The sequence below is a fragment of the Zeus faber genome (genome assembly GCF_960531495.2).
Source record: "Zeus faber genome assembly, chromosome: 17".
In the NCBI taxonomy this organism is placed as follows: Eukaryota; Metazoa; Chordata; class Actinopteri; order Zeiformes; family Zeidae; genus Zeus; species Zeus faber.
In genome coordinates this window covers 20,569,923-20,589,155 of record NC_137204.1, presented here as the reverse complement: position 1 = coordinate 20,589,155, position 19,233 = coordinate 20,569,923, and the positions used below count along the sequence as shown (strand labels likewise).

At 42.7% G+C, this 19,233-nt stretch overlaps 1 protein-coding gene across 1 annotated transcript in view; it reads left to right on the top strand.

Moving 5' to 3' along the window:
* The first annotated feature begins 200 nt into the window (after positions 1-200).
* The window catches only part of sppl3 (signal peptide peptidase 3), a 31,224-nt gene continuing 12,191 nt past the window's right edge, over positions 201-19,233 (top strand). The window contains exons 1-5 of the mRNA XM_080017772.1: positions 201-329; positions 14,474-14,551; positions 17,489-17,574; positions 18,064-18,183; positions 18,788-18,866. Of these exons, the coding sequence (XP_079873898.1) occupies positions 304-329; positions 14,474-14,551; positions 17,489-17,574; positions 18,064-18,183; positions 18,788-18,866 (389 nt within the window). The 5' untranslated portion in view covers positions 201-303. The remainder of the gene's footprint in view (positions 330-14,473; positions 14,552-17,488; positions 17,575-18,063; positions 18,184-18,787; positions 18,867-19,233) is intronic.

Genomic DNA, 19,233 nt, shown 5'->3' with positions numbered 1-19,233 from the left:
GCCCCTGCTTTCCTCGCGGAGCTTCAGCCGAGTCCAGCGCGATCCGCTCGCAGCTCTCTCCAGCTGGGGCTCACTGGCCGAGGCTGGCCGCGTCGCCATGTTGTCGTTTAAAAGTGACTGCTAAGGACCGTCCGGTTCCGAAGAGGACGCGGGGTGGTGGTGGTGGTGTTGGGGTGGGGGGGGGGGAGAGAGAGCGACACGAGAGGAGGACTCCCGCGGGCCCCGCTGGGTCGGCTGTCACTGGGACCCGAGTCGGTGTTTGCCACGGTCGGTCGCGGAGCTCCCGCGGTTGTCGGCGGCGCTATGGCGGAGCAGGGCTACTCCTCCTGGTGAGTGCGCAGCGGCAGGACACTCCGGCAGCCCGGAGGACGGGTTCATCCACACACACGGCCGTGGCCGTTCAGAAAAAAATACTTTTGGTTTTCACGGTTATGTGGCTGTGTTAGTCCTATCCGTTCCTCGCAGTTATTTTCCCTATGGTGTGTCTCGCAGCTAGCTAGGCTAAGCTAAGCCATGCTATCCCAGCCTCCAGCTCCGACAAAACCATTGTGGTCAATGCTAAGAAGCTAGCTAGCGTGCTAACGAGCTGATAAGATCACTGGTGTTGTAGCGTGGACACACTGACCGTATGATTCCAAATGCAGTGTAATTTGTCACGGTGTATTTCCAACTATATATCTACGTGTCAGCGTCGGATATTAATACATGTCACCAAACGATCTAATTAGCTAGCGTGATGCTAGCTTTCGTCGTAGACCGACTGCACACAATAACAAAGGTTCTGCGTCGGACCTGGGTTAGCCACATTGCAGAAAAACCACATTCCACACGCCAGTTTTGGGTCTTACTCAAACCGCTTTAATGAATCAAGTATGACACACACAGATAACGGAGACCTTAAGAAGGAGCCCGTGAAAAGCGGCGTTGTATTTCCAGCCCCCGCTTAGGCTCCGTTCCATCGCAGCTTCTAGTGCGACGAATCGGGGGAATTAATTCGGGGAATAGAACCAGCAGCAGGCAACACGTTGGGTGTGTTTTTTTTTAAAGGTGATTGTCCCCAGGCCGCGTGTGTCGGAAGAACCCAGGAACCCCCCCCCCCCCCCCCCCCCCCCAAAAAAAGGTTGAAGGCCCCGTGGATCTCCTTCAAGGAATTGGTGCGTCCAAAATAACCCAAACAACCAACCCCAGTCACGGCCAAGTTAACCTTGTGTTTGAGGAACTGGGATTCTCACCCAAAATAGAATTACTCTTCTTGTTTTGACTTATTCCTTCCGCACTTTGTCACAAAGGATTTTTGGGGGGATTTGACATTATGAGTTTGACCTACATGTTTTTGGGTAAAGAGAAGCTCCTTCCAACCCTCACGCCTCTGTATGTTTATAAACAGACAAAATTAACACATGGGGAAATATAAACGGACTCACAAACTGAAGGATGGTGCCAAATTAAATCTAAATAATTGCTCCGCTTGGGTAACCGGAGGTTCTTGTCAGACCTTTCAGAGAATGCTACATACCATCGCTATTCAGGACCTCAGCAGTCAGAATTTATTAATCAGACTTTTTAAAAATGTATGAATAACTTTGAAAACCAAGGTAAAATTGGCCTCACCTCTAGGCGAACGTTGTTGAATGAGGAAGAAATTCCACTTATTTTGTTTATCCTTTCCTTATCTGCAGTACGTTCATGTGTAGTGCCCTCCACATTGCCACCAAATATTTTTATATCAGCAGGTACCATCATGTAATTTGTGCTACGGTCTGATCAGCTGTTTTATCTACATTCATGCTATCAATGTACAATAACAGGGTCTTGTAATTGAACCGTTGGTTTAAAAAAAAAAAAAGAATGACCTGTTGACATATTGCCTCAGAGTTACCAGCGTAATCCAGATTGTCAAACATTAATTAAAGTAATGTGGGCAATACATTCTGAAAATTTGAATTGAATGAATCAACTTGGATGACTCATGTTGGGCTGGTGTGTGTGTGTGTGTGTGTGTGTGTGTGTGTGTGTGTGTGTGTGTGTGTGTGTGTGTGTGTGTGTGTGTGTGTGTGTGTGTGTGTGTGTGTGTGTGTGTGTGTGTGTAAATTATACCGATCACGTTCCAGTGGCACCTGTCAAAGGGTGGGATATATTAGCCAGCAAGCGACCAGTCAGTTCTTGAAGTTGATGTGTTGGAAGCAGAAAATATGGGCAAGCGTAAGGATCTGAGCCACTTTGACAAGGGCCAAATTGTGATGGCTAGACGACTGGGTCAGAGCATCTCCAAAATGGCAGGTCTTGGGAGATGTTTCCGGTAAGCAGTGGTTAGTACCTACCAAAAGTGGTCTGAGGAAGGACAACCGGCGACAGGGTCATGGGCATCCATGGGCTCATTGATGCACATGGTGAGTCAAGTCTTGCCCGTCTGATGCTCGGTAATATTCTGCTGGGAAACCTTGGGTCCTGGCATTGATGTGGATCTTACTTTGACACTTTCCACCTACCTAAACATTGTTGCAGACCAAGTACACCCTTTCATTGCAATGGTATTCCCTGAGTGCAGTGGTTTCTTTCAGCAAGATAATTCGCCCTGCCACACTGCAAAAATTGTTCACGAATGGTTTGAGGAACGTGACATAAGGGATGGTATATATATATAGTATATATACCAGCTCAGGCGGTAGAGCTGGTGGTCTAGTGATCTAAAGGTCGCTGGTTCGATCCCAGGGTCCTCCTGCTAGCATGCTGTAGTGTCCTTGAGCAAGACACTTAACCCCTAATTGCTCCTGATGGCTGCGTCCGTCGGTGTTTGAATAATTGTACGTCGCTTTGGATAAAAGCGTCTGCTAAATGCAATGTAATAAGAGTTCAAGGTGTTGACTTGGCCTCCGAATTCCCCAGATCTCAATGTGATTGAGCATCTGTGGGGTGTGCTCGAACCACAAGCCCCCATCCATGGGGGCCCCACTTCACAACTATTGCAATCGGCACACCACAAGACTTTCAAATTGGTTTCTGTACTGTTCACACTACGCAACTTTCTGTCTTGTGGTCAGGAATCGTGAAGTAGTTGTGGTTTCATACTACATGACTGATCGGGGACCAGGGCGTCGCACATTACAAGATCTTTCACCAGGAGGAATCCCAGACACGTTTGTCGGGTCTCCAAACGTTTTGTCATGTAAACACACATGAAAAGTGACACCCGAAATGACACGGTCCCATGCTCAGGGTAGGATTGTTCATTTTTTTCTATTTTTTTATTTATTTATTTTTTACTATATTCTTGATCATTGTAAAAAAAAAAATTAATAAAAGCAGAATTTCAAAAAGAAATAGATATTAAAAACTTAGAGAAGAAAAGTAAAATAGCTATGTTGTATATTTCTGGCTGCTGCTCGGGTCCAATTCCATCTAGACCCCTCATCCCGTATCTGCTCTCATTGGCTGTAGGTCGTTGCGTCTCTCCCGAGTTGATCCCGACGCCACCAGATATTAAACCTGCTTGATATCGCGCCCATGTCTGTGAGCGCTTGGTGGAATCACGTTGTGAGCAGTTCACACCACATGCTGGTCACTGACGGGAGCGCGCTATGATCTTTCTGGGCCTTTCTTTCACAAGACCTCTGATCCCTTTAAGTCCTGTAATACCGTTTTCACACCAAAATGAGCGGATTGACCCAGGTTTTTTGAACCCACTGAAAATAGGCAATTGATACCTTTCCCATTGCCGTGAGAAATGTGTTTTTTTTATGCGCCACGTTTGACGTCACCAACACTTTGGAAAAAGGGGCGTGTCACGGTTCCAGTGTGATTGGGAACTAAAACAGTATAGGATACAGCAACTTAAAACAAACATGAAACACTGTTTTTAAAAAACTAAATGAAAACAAAACTGTAAAACTTAAACAAAAAAAATAAAGAAAATGATTTTGAGCCATTCAAAATAATCGAATTGTTCATGAACAACCCAACACTACAGTAGAAGCAGCATGGAGCACCAGCAGCATGGACACTCCATGCTGGGCTACTTCATGCATGCTGTGCGCGTAAGCACTGGTCCTCCGGAGTTGGGGAGCATGGGCGTTCTCTGCTGTGGTCCCCACGGTGCGATCCCCACACTATCATTTCATGGTCCTGAATGCAGAAAAAAGTCAATAACTTCTGATTTTGCATTCTAAATGGGATATGGAATGATGGATTGATACAAGGATATTCCTGTGTATTCATGCGCTAGCGTCGGGAATTTCAACGCACGTCGCATTGTGCAGGTAAAGGGGCCAAAATGAGCAGGTCAGCCCGGGTGTCCTGTTCATATCAGAGCCAATCAGAGGGGGAGACGATTAAAACCAGGGTCTATTGTCGGGTCATTTGACCCGGGACTGAGACCCTGGTTTTTCCTTTCCCACTGGTGACAATGCTGAATGTTAGCGGGTGTTACCAGTTTTTTTGGTGTGGTGGGAAAGGGTTATATACTCCATATAAAATATACCCCTTGGTATATGTTGTAAGCTGGGGCCCCCATGGATCGGGCTTGTTGTTCCAGCACATCCCACAGATGCTCGTTCAGATCGGACCCTAACCCCGGCCATCCACATGAAATAGAAGGAAACGTGATTGATCAGACCAGGCAGCTTTCTTCCATTGCTCCAAGGTCCCGTTCTGACGCTCACATGCCCATTGTAGGTGCTTTCGGGGGTGGACAGGGGTCAGCATGGACACTGACCGCTCTGCAGCTGCGCAGCCCTATACACAGTAAGCTGTGATGCACTGTGTGTTCTGACAACTTTCTATCATAGCAGCAATAACTTTTACAGCAGTTTGTGATACAGTAGTTCTTCCGTGGGACCAGACGGGCTAGACTTTGCTCGCCACGCATATCAAGAGCCTTGAGCGCCCATGACCCTGTCACCTGTTCACCAGTTGTCCTTCCTTGGACCACTTTTGGTAGGTACTCACCACTGCATACCAGGAACACCCCACAAGACCTGCCGTTTTGGAGATGCTCTGACCCAGTCGTCTAGCCATCACAATTTGGCCCTTGTCAAAGCCGCTCAGCTCCTTCCTCTTACCCATTTTTATGCTTCCAATACATCAACTTCAAGAACTGGTTGTTGATTTATTTATTTTTTGTTAGATTAGAACTTTTAGGCAAGAACAACTATTGATCTAGCATTGCAAAATGTCAACCAAATCAGTTAAACTTCCGCAACCAACATTAATTAGGCAAAATGGCCTTTTGTTGTAGTAACAAATACTATTATATTATGCATTTCTTTCATTTATACGATAATTCTGGCCTGTTTCATACTGGGCCCAATTTTCTTAACGTTTCTAACCATGGCAATTATCTCCGACCAAAATATAATCCACAGCTTCATTATCATGTGACGGTATGAATTTTTATCTTACTGTAGTGAAATGCAAGGTATAACCGTGGTATAGCGGTTTACCGACGGGCTGGGGGCACTCATGGAGCAACTGAAAAGTTCCTCCAGAAGTCCTTGAACATGGCATGGAAGGCGGTCTGTGAAGATTGATTGTGTTCATATTTTATATCCTCAGGTGACTTTCACCAGCAAAACAAAAGAAATCCAAAAAGAAAAAATTGTATTTGCAGCAACGACAGTAATGAGCTCAATACGGTGTTGTGGTATCATTATCACAGCCCTATTCCTGTGCTGGCGATCTTGCCTGTCACAACTTATTAACCAACAACCAGATGAAACGGTGGGGCTTTTGGACATTACAGCAAATAACATCAAAAACACCTGAAATTTGTAATTAAAAAAAAAAAACAAGTCTTTAAATGGATATTGTAATGGAAACCATTTCATGATGTGGCTGTTTTGTATTGTTTTAATGCTGTTTCCCTTTATTTTATCTTTTAGTTTGTTACAGCGTCAACAAGCAAGTTACACAGATGAACGTAATAATTGTGATATATTTGCCTGAACTTTTTTTTAACTGCCAAGACACTTTTTTTAAATGGCATGCTTTGGGTGTTTTGGTGATTGTGTTGTGGTGTCGACATCACTAAATGCACGAACAGAGCCGGTTTCGATGTTCTGTAAGAGTCGATCCATAAATTTTCCCAATCTCGACCAAGTATTATTTTTCGCAGTGTGTGGGAATGGAAGCAGTAACATTGCTGAGACATGCAAGGAGAGTCCGAATACCGGCAACGCACAAATACTGTGTTTTTAAAGAATATTAATTTCATACAAATATTACAAAAGTTCTTTGTTTTAGGGCAGGACGTCCCAGCCCTGGCGCTTGGCTGCGAGGACAAGGAACTGAAACATGTTGCGTCTCTGCGGAGACAGGCCTTTTTATTCTTAAAGGGGACCTATATGGTGAATAAATGGTCTCCGATATCCCCAAAACATGTTTATGCATTTTTATTTGCTGAAATTACCACTGAGATCATGCATTAGAACCATTCTCACATGCGTCCAATCCACCTGTCTGAAAATGGGATGTTTCAGTAGGAGTAGCCACCCTCCTGAGGCCCCTAGTTCTGTGAGCCAATGGGGTTTGAGCACATGTCCCGGCTTCTGTCAGCCAGTGGCGTTTGAGCATGGCTTCCAGGTTCTGTTGTACTCTGTAACTTTCACTGATTTCACCTTATCAGTACACCAAAATCTGTTTCTGAACACAATTGAGGTGGAAAAATAAGCAATCCAGTTGCTGAATCTTCACTCATATTAGATCTACAAGCCCTCTATTTAAATGTTGGTCCCAACTTTCACCGCGGTGTCCAGAGTAGTGCAGCACTTGGAGCCCCACGGGATATGCCGGGGCTCTGGCTTTTTTGTTTCATTAAATTACGGAAGCGCCAGAAAATCTACGGTATTGTTTGGAGAAACACGGAGCTAGGTAGTCATTCCCACATAGCCTCCTTTACGTAAAAGTTCTGTATGGAGTCTGTCCCCCCTTTAAAATGTATTATTTTTCTTAAAAATGCCACTCAGACCCTAGACGTGTCTTTTAGAGTGAGGGGTGTGGTGCAGGGACATCGCCACAAGTGGTTACGCCACCTGCACCGGAGCGCGGAGTCGTGGAGGGAATGAGCAGACAGGGAGAGGTGGAGAACGTTCCTTCTCCGGAGGCAGAGAGTGTGACAGGTTGAAAGTGATCACACTGATTTAATAACATTGGGTTATTGCGTCCGGGGACAAGGGGCTCTTTCCTGGCTCCATCAGCGTGAGGGAACCAAGTCCGTCGGGAGGGGCCGTTCTCTGAGAGCCAGGGAGAAAGAGGGGGAAAAAAAAAAAAAGATTCAGGTTATACATCCGTTGCCAACAGATTTTTCAAACAATCGCATCTACACTGGGCATAATGTACTAACCCTAACCCATTACTTACCATATCCGTAGCAGTCATCCGGGAACAGACAGGGGCTTAAGTTTACAAATCCTTGCCAACAAAGTTCATCAAAAACCTGTGCGGCGTGCAATGAGGCTTTGGTCAAAGCTTATTTCCACAGTTTGTCTTCTGCCCTTAATATGCGTCTGCAGCTATTCGGGCAGGGTATACTCTTAAGCACCTTTCCCCACATGGAATCCATAACATTTCTGGATGAAAAATATCAGGCAAATGCAGTAGGTAGTCATTCCCACATAGCCTCATTTACGGAAAAGTTCTGTATGGAGTCTGTTCCCACAGAGACGACTGTCATGGATACATTACTTAATGCTCCACGAGAGGTGTCTAATATCACGCGAGACTAGGCAGGGGAATCGGTTTTTAGACCGGCGTTTCACTTCCCGTCTCCCTGCGCCACGGACTCTTGCCTACGCTGATTGAGAGAGGACAGAGCCCCTGTCCCCACACGCAATAACCCTAACCCAATGTTATTAAATCAGTGGTCATTTTCAACCTGTCCTACACCCTCTGCCTCCGGGGAACGAACGTTCTCCACCCGTTCTACTGCTCCCTGTCTGCTTGGGCAAGCGAAGCGCTCGAGCCGATGTCCCTGCACCGCACCCCTAACTGTAGAAGACACAGCTAGGGTCTGAGGGGCATATTTAAGAAGAAAAATTATAAAATCTAAGGATAAAAAGACCTGTCTCCATAGAGACTGTAAGCATTTCAGTTTCTCGTCTTTGCAGCCAAGCTCCACGCATCAGACTCATGTTTCTGAATGTCTTCTTTTTTTTCTTTTCGAAAACAAATAACTTTTACAATATTTTTATAAAATGAATATTCATAAGAACTAACTATTAGTGCTTTATTTGGATTTGGCTTCACCCCTACTTTACGCAAATGTTACTGCTTCCATTCCCACATACTTCCATTCGCAGCCGTTCCGGCAATTTGCCGAGAATTATACTTACTCGAGAGTTGGGAAGTTTACGGAAAGACTTTTACGGAACATGGAGACCACCTCCCATTCCCGCATGACTCCAATACCGAGCATTGCCAGTAGATTTTCGGCTTTCAGTGCAAGTGGGAAAGGGCTGTTAAAGTGATACTGATACAAATAGAGTACTTCATTCAATATCTTTTTTTCTACTATACCCATCATGTGAATGGAGCATTCAGTTGCGTACAATGCCACCACTCCTCCCCATCCAAATGCTTTCTACACAAATACCTTGTGAAAGTGTTCTAATTATTGAAATATTTATTCAATAACTATACAATGAAGTATTTGGGCAGTGTAATTTTAAACAATAAGCCAGTATATGAGGAATGATTACAGCAAGGAAAATCTCTTTCACTGTTCATATGGACATCTGACCGTTGTTTTAAGATGGACTTGAAAAATTGTGAACCTATCCTTTAACAGACTGTTGTGGCTGTTGCTGCTGCGGTCGTGAGCCAAATCACACGTTGCTTTAAATCGAATAAACGCAGTAATTGGCTGTGAGCAAAACCATACAAATAGTCTTCTTTCTTTTTTTTCTAGACCTGGGTACAAAAAGGATTAAATGCAGGTATTGTTTGTCTGGAGAATTTTCCATACTACTTGGTATTTCAATCTATGCCTTCAAAGTACTGACTACCAATACCCAGCCCTAGTAGCCATGAAGCGAGCTAAAAAAGTGCTCTCCCAAAAAGTAGTAAGTACCCAAGACAGGAGCTGTCTTTTAGTGTTTTTAATGGTAGTGGTTTGAAGCTGTTGAGCAGCACAAAAGGTTGCGGCTAACAATCAGTCTCTGATGCAAATTACTTTGGAAGTAGATTACACAATGGTGCCTTCCTCGTATGTACTGTTAGTCAGACTGGTCAATTTGAATGGCACAATGTTGCATCCGATTTTGGGACGTCACAGCATCCCAATGTCACAGTGCCGAATGGGAGGCACAGAACTCAAGTACGGAATGATGCATATAAACAGCCAGTAGGCGACACAAACCCATTATTGGTAAGGCGTGGAATCTCATGTCTGCTTAATTTAGGCGGGACGGAACAGTTGGGGGAAAATAATGAAAACAGTCCAGGTTGAACTGAATTTTCCTTGAGTGCACTTTTTGATAGCCAGATGAGCACATTTGTCAGAGACGACAATCTGAGTATCCAGCAATATGCCAATGCAAGAAAATTGTAGCGTACATAATAGAAATATGAAACAGGTGTCTTACCTGTACGCATGGTCTAGCTCCTCAATCAGCTTATGGAAACACTGATGAGTGGCTGACGAGAGAACAGATTGATTTGGCTTGGGTGGCAGTCGACAGGGAATGTGAGTTAAAGTTATAACTTGCTATGTTTTTGAAGTCGTTTTAACCTTTTCAAAGATTTAAGCCAGGCACACTAACGCTGGAGTAAATTTTCTTCAGAAAAATGATATTTTGAGTGGTAACTATAGAAAATGGATTATAGTGGGTATACAAGAAAATCAAATTGCAATTTGTCCAACTTGGCTCTCAGAATCCTTGATGCGCACAGCAATGAAAGGTCAAACCCCCCCCCCCCCCCCCGAAACCTTCAAAATGATTGATAGGCAATGTCGGGTTGTAAGTGCAATTGACATCACCATTGCCATCACCAGGCTTGTGGCCAAAGTGGACCCGGAAAACAAATGATGTATGTAGAATTATAATTAATGAGGATATTTCAAAGATTGATCGAAAGTTGTTGAATACATTAGGATAGAATGAATACATTTTCACGCAAAAAGAAAATGTCATGAATGAAAGTGCCATTCCTATACTGGTCAGGGTGTTGTCATCAGGAAATTGCTTTTATTGAAGCCCACGCAATTTCTTATTGAGAATTGTCGTGCCACAGTGATAATGTATTACGCAGCCCAAGATTTAAAAATGCAAACTTTGATCGAATCAGAATTTGCTTACTTTTATTCAGTCCTTTCTCTCAAGTGTCAAGCCAATTAATGGGCTGCATGTTTAAGTCAAGATCGAAGCCACATCTAGTAGTTCTAGACGCTACTGGGCTAAGCCATTAGTGTTTACCATGTGGCTCTTACCTAGCTTGTTACTGAATGTTTGAAAAGGTTTATGGTGTGCTTTCATGATCTTTAAATGAAATAAACTCTACCAGTTAATCTTAAATTGTTAACAGATCTTGTATCTCCATTTTACGCAACGGACGTTGTCGTACTCCAGCGCTGACTCTGCATAGCATCCTCCTCCTCCTTTCCGTCTGTTGTGTCGCAAACCAAAGCACCCTGACGATCTTACTCCAGTGACTGACTGATAATACTAAAATGCTTTTCATAGGTTACACTTCCTGTTGGACAGTGTTCACCATGATTAATTTGCAAGGTCCTCTTGCTTGTACTAAGCCTCTCGGCGGTGTGATGTAAGAGCAGAGCACTCTGAGAACTTTAACAAAGTGATTTGAACTTGGTCTTGACCCATTTCCTTGAGAATGTGGCCCATCATAGTTTGACTGAGGTCGAACTTGACACAACAGTTTGCACCGAATGTGCATTTTGTCTTAAATATACATATTATTGTTACAGTACACAAGCCTTATTGAGCGCTACTTAAAAAGATAAAATATAGTGAACTACTTGTTTGATGTCCATCCGGAATATCAATCTTGCTTCTTGTCTCTTTTATTTTTTTAAATAGGTTGCGCATGCAATGCATATAGTCTTTATTTTCATTAATATATGCGTGTTTGTGCCTATAAGTGTTGACTATGTTGGTTGCCACAGAAGAGCGGATCAGTCAAATGATTGACTAAATTGTGAGCTTCGGACGGGAGACCACTTATGTACGCGTTTCTCAACTAACCAAACCTCTCAGGGGCAATATATTAAAAAATGTCTCCAGAGTCTGGTGCCCTGGCCCTTAGTGGTCAAGTCATGCATGCATTGGCTTGATGGAGGAACGGTTTTGGAATTGTGTTATTGAAAACCAAGTCTGTCAGTGAACAAGGAAGTCTTATGGCACTTTGGGCTGCTGTCCAGCCCTCAACAGTCCGGGATTGTATTTTGTTTTTAAATGTTCCATTCATCTATCTCACCCATGTTCTACAGGCTTCTGTGAGCAGAATTCAGAGGAACCAGTTCGATACTTGAATATGAATTAGGTCGGATGCTTGTAAACTAACTCCCTATCCGGCTTCTACGTTGACAATAAGACTGACATTATTGTACGTTTTTTTTTGCAAGAAAAAATAAAGACCTAGCTCTCTCAAAAAAGTAGTCATAAGACCTTTTTCCAGACCGGATTAAAATGACCTTCTTTTACTACATTGTTAAACTGCGCAGGTTTGTAGATAACTGACGAGTAACCGTAACTTAAGAGCCACATTAAACTGCTTTTCAGAAGTAAATTATTTTGTCCTGCATGTGTCGGGTCAAGGACACACAGCCCTATTGTATTTTGATGTATCTGTGAAGATGACGCCTGCCTGTCTGTCCAGTCATTTGCAAAAGGCATGTATGTGACACACAGGCTGGGCCACCGCTGGAACATGAATCATGGTCTCGGGGATCCTGTTTCAACAGTCAACTACATGTTATCCTTTCTCACTTAAACCCGTTCTTATTATTCCTGTGTTTGTTGAATGAAAGAGAAAAGGATTCTAGTTTTGTTTTTGCGCACCGCAGCAAAAACTGACTAACCCCTCTTGTTTGACACACCAAAATAAAAAATAAAAAAGCAATCGAAAGTGTAAAGTCCTCTCTATGCGGAGCTGTTTCTTTCTCGTTGTGCAAAGCAAAACTGAAAGCAGACCGGTGACTAGTCTGAAAAGAAATGAGATTCACCACGGTGCAGCGGAAAAGGGACAAATTTCTGATGCATTAACCAAAGCTTTAATATTCTAGACATGCTAAGGACGTCCGCGCTTTATTATTCAACCTGTGGAACTTGCAGTTCTGAGTCACTCACTTTCCAGGCTGAATTTAACTTCATGGATGTTTTGATGCTGGATTTGTGGACAAAGGGGGAGAATATTTGAACTTTTGGCCTCGCTCTCTGCCATGTTAGAAATGATGTGTACCCGCTCTGTTCATGCACCATAGCTATTAAAGGGATCAAATTATACCACACTGTTTATATTCTAACACTCAGAGGCATAATTTGAAGGGGCTGAAATTGAGACCATGGGCATCTTTTTAAGCCAGAAGACGGGGTTAATAGTGATCAGTGGTGTTTGGACGAGGTGGCATTTCCTCTTGACCCCGGACCACATTCCACCGTGGCTAGAAGGGCAGATGAGAGACGGGTCAGAACTAAGGGTCAAATCTGCCCTTGTCAGCCGAAGACGGCATTTCACAATGCCACCCTTGTTTGCCCCCCCCCCCCCCCCCCCAAAAAGGGCATGCCTGGGCTGCAGTTTTGGTCAAGGCGATGTCTGGGCCCGGGAGAAATATTATCTCAGTTTGAATTGGAAGTCTGATTACAACCCCTGTGTGTGTGTGTGTGTGTGTGTGTGTGTGTGTGTGTGTGTGTGTGTGTGTGTGTGTGTGTGTGTGTGTGTGTGTGTGTGTGTGTGTGTGTGTGTGTGTGTGTGTGTGTGTGTGTGTGTGTGTGTGTGTGTGTGTGTGTGTGTGTGTGGTTTACTGGTATTCAGTTTTGTTCCTCAATGTAAAGTTATCTATTATCTTATCTCTCTGTCACCTACAGTACTTTGGATATGATTATTAGATGTCGCTCTAGACCCATCTAGTGATGCCAGGCCTCCTAGATAGCTGGCTCAAAGTGTCGTTCATAACAAAAGATTATTTTAAAAGAGGTATAATTTTTTTTATTTATATAAGAAAAATAATCGTTATTCGCGCAAAGAAAAGACTTGCCCTGGCCTGTGTGAAAGAGGGAAGCGCTGTTGGGCAACCGCCAACATCATCGCCAGGCAGTGTCTCAGGAAGGCGACTCGTGTTGATTCAACGGCTCAACAGTTCTTATTGGTTCAGGGACTTGGTCCATGTTTTTTGGGCTTTTCGCAGGTTTGCAGCACCCAAACTATTTTATCACCGACAAAGTATACTATCTGTTCATCGTGTGCCATTTATTTGTTTCTGGCCTTTCAGGATCAATGGTTACAAATGTTACACTCAAACATAGTTCTTTGTATACTTGGAAAAAAGCACTAGCATCCATTTTAGACATTGAAATGTTCTGGAGGGAAGTATGGCTAAATTATACCGCCACTTATGCACTTGATTTAGCTGCGGTGCACCACTTTTGGTTAATACCAGAGGAAACTCTGCATACCATGCTTACAGGTCATCATAACAGGTAACTTTAACATTATCCTCAAGAAATAATAATAATTGTGTAACAACCTTTTTGCCCTGAATATCAGTGTCTCCTTGTTAAAATTGTCAGAGGAAAAACTAAACCTATTTATTTTTTGTTGCACAAATGCCGCAGACATTGAGGGCCATCGCATGTTAAATAACACCGTTCCAGGAAAACTATTGATCCTTTGGGGCTTCAACGCTCCAAAATATGCATAGTTTTTAATCAGTGACTGCAGTTAATGTACAGAAAATTTGTCCCTTTTACTAAAATAGCATTGTGAGTAACATGAGTGTTTTGATATAAAAAACGGTACCAAATATCTATACAATACCACTACTGAACATTGTACAACTGAGCAAATAGCTCTACAAGACAGACCAGTAATGAGGGCGAGAATGTTAAATGCTCTCTGTTTGTAAGAGCACTCGCTAAGAGCCTCGAGAATTTTACAGGCTTCCTGTGCCTCTTTTGTGTCTATTCAGGATGCACTTCTTGGCTTTTAAGACGCATTTGTGTTTAAGCTGCTCCGCCCTTGAATCTCAAAAGTAGCGACAGGGTGCAAAACACGAGATGTCGCAATCAGTCAATTTTAATGAAAAGTTCTTGTGAAACCTCATCAGGATGTGTTCAGTATTTAACACGACAAAACAAAAAACACATTTTTGTTGAATAAAAGACTGACCCTCATGTCCTATCGAATGGATTTTATGAATGCAACTATAATAGCTTGATATTTGGGTATTATCTTACTGCGTGTTGTCTGAACATCTGTGACTGATTAGACTCTGGTTGTTAATGCTTCTCTCTTCCTTCCCCAGGGCTTACTCCCTGGTCGACTCCAGCCAGGTGTCCACTTTCCTCATCTCCATCCTGTTAATTGTCTACGGCAGCTTTAGGTGAGTTTCCCCAGCCCCCGCCGAATGGTATACCTGAGAGCAGAGACATTTAGACTCGACAATGTTGAATGGGGAAATGACGTGCTGCTAAACACTCTTTGCCGCTTATTTCTATATCCACAAACGTGATTCGTTAGAGGTGAAAGGTCCAAATTGATTGCCTTTCCTTTACAACTTGTCGAGCACGGAAATGAACAGATCTGCGGAATTTTATCGAAACGATCGAGTATTTTATTAACGAGTAAACAAATATGGTGATAATTATTGTTATCATTTTATCGCCCAGCACTAATTCAAATTGTGCCTCGAGGGATTATTTTCACTGGACATTATGACCGGAGAGATTCAAATATGTCGTACTTCAAAATATTTTCCCGGTCAAATTCCGGCAATTACCGGATAACGGAAACGCTGGTGTGTGTGTACCAACTCCGCAATTCTTAGTCAAAATACTTAAGTACGAAATGCCAGCTGAAACTAGTCAGAAAAATAAAGATTAAATATAATGTATATGTAAATTGCAATTTAATGACCGAACTCTAAATCAATACAAAACAATAGTGTACATTTATTGGGTATTTAAACGACATCCCTCGGATTGGACCAGATGCTGTGATCTGTGGTTCTGTAAGCCCGCACTCTCCTCTCACTCAACATCCACTGATACACAGCGCACTGAGCGGTGCTTTGTTATCCACCGAGGTGTAATGCTGTGTTGTGAGGTAAAATGGGGGAGAAGATGGAGAGTTATAATAAAGCACAAAAATGTGACCGTAATGTTAACATATAAATCGTGAGATGCACCGATCGGTTGGTGACTGGATTTTGTCAGTTTTCACCGTCCAATCAGTGTCAGATATATTTTTAGATTCTGTGTCTGTCAAATGTACGCACCCAATGCAAGAAGAGTCGGCCATTTATTAAATTTGTTTATTTTTTTGTAATGTTTGCAGTTTATATGCAAAGTACCATATAAATATAATATAAATGTATATTTGCATTTAAAGTGAAAGAGATTTTCATTTGAAGTTTGAACTGGACATTTCAATGTTAGTGATATGTTGTGTCCTACTAAAACTCAGTGACAGTTTCATGTTCTGTTATTGTTCCATAGTGAATAATAAACATTGTCAAAATCAGCAATCTCACCGTTGTGGGAACTGAAACTTGCAGTGGTAGTCTGTATTTGCAGCTGTCCATTCACATGAGTGCAATCAGATCACTGGATGTATTTGTCATCAATGTACAGCAGATTGGAAATTGGAATCTGAAATAGGAAATCAGAAATAGGAATCGTCCAAGAAAATTGCAATCAGTGCATCTCTAGTTGGTAAACATGATTGGAAACTTTACGAGATGATGCATTTCAAGGGGTATATTCTAATGAGATTAATTTCTATATGTAGTCAGCCGTAGTCGCTCGCATATGATGTGATTGGCCTTGTTATGAGACGGCTACGGTGTGAATAACTGATGGTGTGTGTGTGTGTGTGTGTGTGTGTGTGTGTGTGTGTGTGTGTGTGTGTGTGTGTGTGTGTGTGTGTGTGTGTGTGTGTGTGTGTGTGTGTGTGTGTGTGTGCGCGCCACAACATTAAAGCCACTGACATTACTCATTTAGTTCCAATGACACTTGTCAAGCGGTGGGACATATTAGGCAGCAAGTGAACAGTCAGTTCTTGAAGTTGATGTGTTGGAAGCAGGAAAAATGGGCAAGCGTAAGGATCTGAGCCACTTTTACAAGGACCAAATTGTGATGGTTAGACGACTGGGTCAGAGCATCTCCAAAACGGCAGGTCTTGTGGGGTGTTCCCAGTATGCAGTGGTTAGTACCTACCAAAAGTGGTCCAAGGAAGGACAACCGGTGACAGGGTCATGGGCTCATTGATGTACGTGGGGAGTGAAGTCTAGCCTGTCTGGTGTGATCCCACAGAAGAGCCATTGTAGCATGGACACGAGTATCAGAACTGGACCATGGAGCAGTGGAATAAGGAGGCCTGGTCTGATGAATCACATTTTCTTCTACATTATGTGGATGGGCGGGGTTAGGGTCTGATCCAGTGGAGCATCTGTGGGATGTGCTAGAACAACAAGCCCGATCCATGGGGGCCCCCTGCCTCGCAACTGCCAGGACTTAAAGGATCTGCTGCTAACGTCTTGGTGCCAGATACCACAGGACACCTTCAGAGGTCTTGTGGAGTCCATGCCTTGACGGGTCAGAGATGTTTTGGCGGTACGGTGGGGAGCTACACAATATAAGTGGTTATTAGTGGAGGTTTTAATGTTGTGGCTGATCGGTGTATGTATTAGGCTTGGGAAGATTTATGATTATCAGCAATCAACTTCATCGGCATTGATAACAGACTTCATATTTTAATCTGCCAGGGAAAATCCGAGCATTGAAACCGAGTAACCACTTCTGATCGGATCTCGCATCCTCGCTCAATATGCAAATCTTGTGATTTATAATATAGTAATATATAATATAATCTCAAAAACATTGATTTAAGGGACTGTCCCTTCCTGTTCTGTCCCATTCCAAAAAGTCCTGTGTATCCCCACTGTCATGACAACAGTGGCGGTTACTGCCCCACAGAGTAGATGACAAACCTTATTTCAAATGTAAATTCTAAATGTAAATTCTTCAATCAAATCCAGTTTGAGCATCATTTGAATATTTTTTTTTTTTTCACATTAAACTTACTTGTGAACTAAACACTTTCCCTTGTCTGTAATAAATAACAAGTGGTTAAACAATTAAAATGTCTATCTTGTTACAGGTTATATTAACTGGTTATATTGTTTTTTACGCCTCAACATCTACAGCACTCACGCTGACTATATGACTACAATCTACATGCCAAAGAGGTTCTAAATTCTTTTGTCAGTATTAATGTCTGAATCCAACACTGTTCTATTCTTCTGTCCAACATCCTGCAGGTCATTAAACATGGACTGTGAGAACCAGGAGAAGGACAAGGATGGCAACCCTACAGCAGCGTCCTTTAGCAACAACACAAACAACAGTACGTTCAAAAAATAATAATGATGGTAAAATAGAGAAACACCAGGGGTCTCAAACTGAAAATAGCTGGTGGTCACTGGCCAGGTTGTCTTCTCCTAGTGGGGCCACGTTGAACAAGAAGAGATGAACAAACTGCCTTGTTTCAGAGATTTTGAGTGACTTGCCTAGTAAAAATTCAAAAAAGATGGAGTGGTTACACAAAATCCTTCAAAAAAATCTTACATATATTCTTTTTGATGATGTTTTTTTTATGCTGAAAAATAAAATTAAAGTGGATGGATTAATCAAGCATTGTGTTTTGCAATTTACTGGCCAGATTAAACAATACATCATTAACGGCGGTAGCAGGGTGTATTCAATCGTCTCGTGGGCCAGAGGTAGCTCACAGCCCCATAGTTTGAGACCCCTGCTTTCATTGATCACTTCTTATATTGCAAGTGTTTTGCTCTGTATACTCATAATGTTTTGTGGTGTTTTTTTTCCCTCCCAGGTATTCAGACCATAGATTCCACACAGGCGCTGTTCCTACCCATAGGAGCTTCTGTCTCTCTACTAGTCATGTTCTTCTTTTTTGACTCTGTACAGGTGGTCTTCACCATCTGCACTGCAGGTATCTGCCCTTCCAAACCATAACACACAATGAAATATGATCCTGATGCAGACGAAGCTTTGCATGCATTAGCGTATACCGTATATGCAGCGTTAGAATCAAATGTTGTCGATGTAGTCATTGAGTGACTGATAAGCAGAGCTTAATATGTGTAGTCGCAGGAAGGAGGGGGGAGAGTTTTGTTGAATAATCAACGATAGGACTATCACGATCAATACATTTTAGTTGACGATTAAGTGTCTTACTGTAACTGCGATTAATAATTAAATTGTCTTTTTTTTAATGTATCAACTGTATTCCTCTGTCGGAGTATAATAAAAGAAAAGAAAATTGGGCAGACAGTTAATGTTCCGTTACTCTGCAGATGGAGACTTCACATTCTATTTATTGCGACACTCCCCACATTGGCTTAAAATTCCCTTGATGAAAACATGTCATAACGGAGGTAAATTATCGTGATTAGCTTGGACAAGTGCGATCAGGCAATTATGTAATAATTGCAGCAGCTCTGTAATATGAACGAGTAGCTCCACCGTTAGACTAACATGAAGCAACTGACCCCCCAACCAACCAACCGCTGCTCTTCTTTATTCCCCGTCCTCAGTTCTTGCAACAATTGCATTTGCATTCCTGTTGTTGCCAATGTGCCAGTATCTGACCAGGCCATGCTCCACGCAGAACAAGTAAGGGAGCCATGTTGTCTGTCCTTCCTGTAACCCTGTCTCTCTTCCTCTTTTTGCTCCCTCTCCCCTTCGCCGTCCCTCACAAACCTTAATGATACGTCGTTGATTAATGATGTGTCGATATACAGTACGTTGTGAAGCATATCAAATCAACTTGACAGTGTCTCTCCTCACTACGCAGCTTAATGTTTCGCAGTGTATTCAAATAACCCCCCCACACCACCACAAATGTTCACACTTTTTATTTGGCAACCTTTTAACCAAAGTATTGGGACATTGATAATTATATATATTTTAAAAAAATGAAACATTTGACCAGTGTCTGCATTTTCTTTTGGTGCAGGGCTGAGACACGAAACTGGTTTCA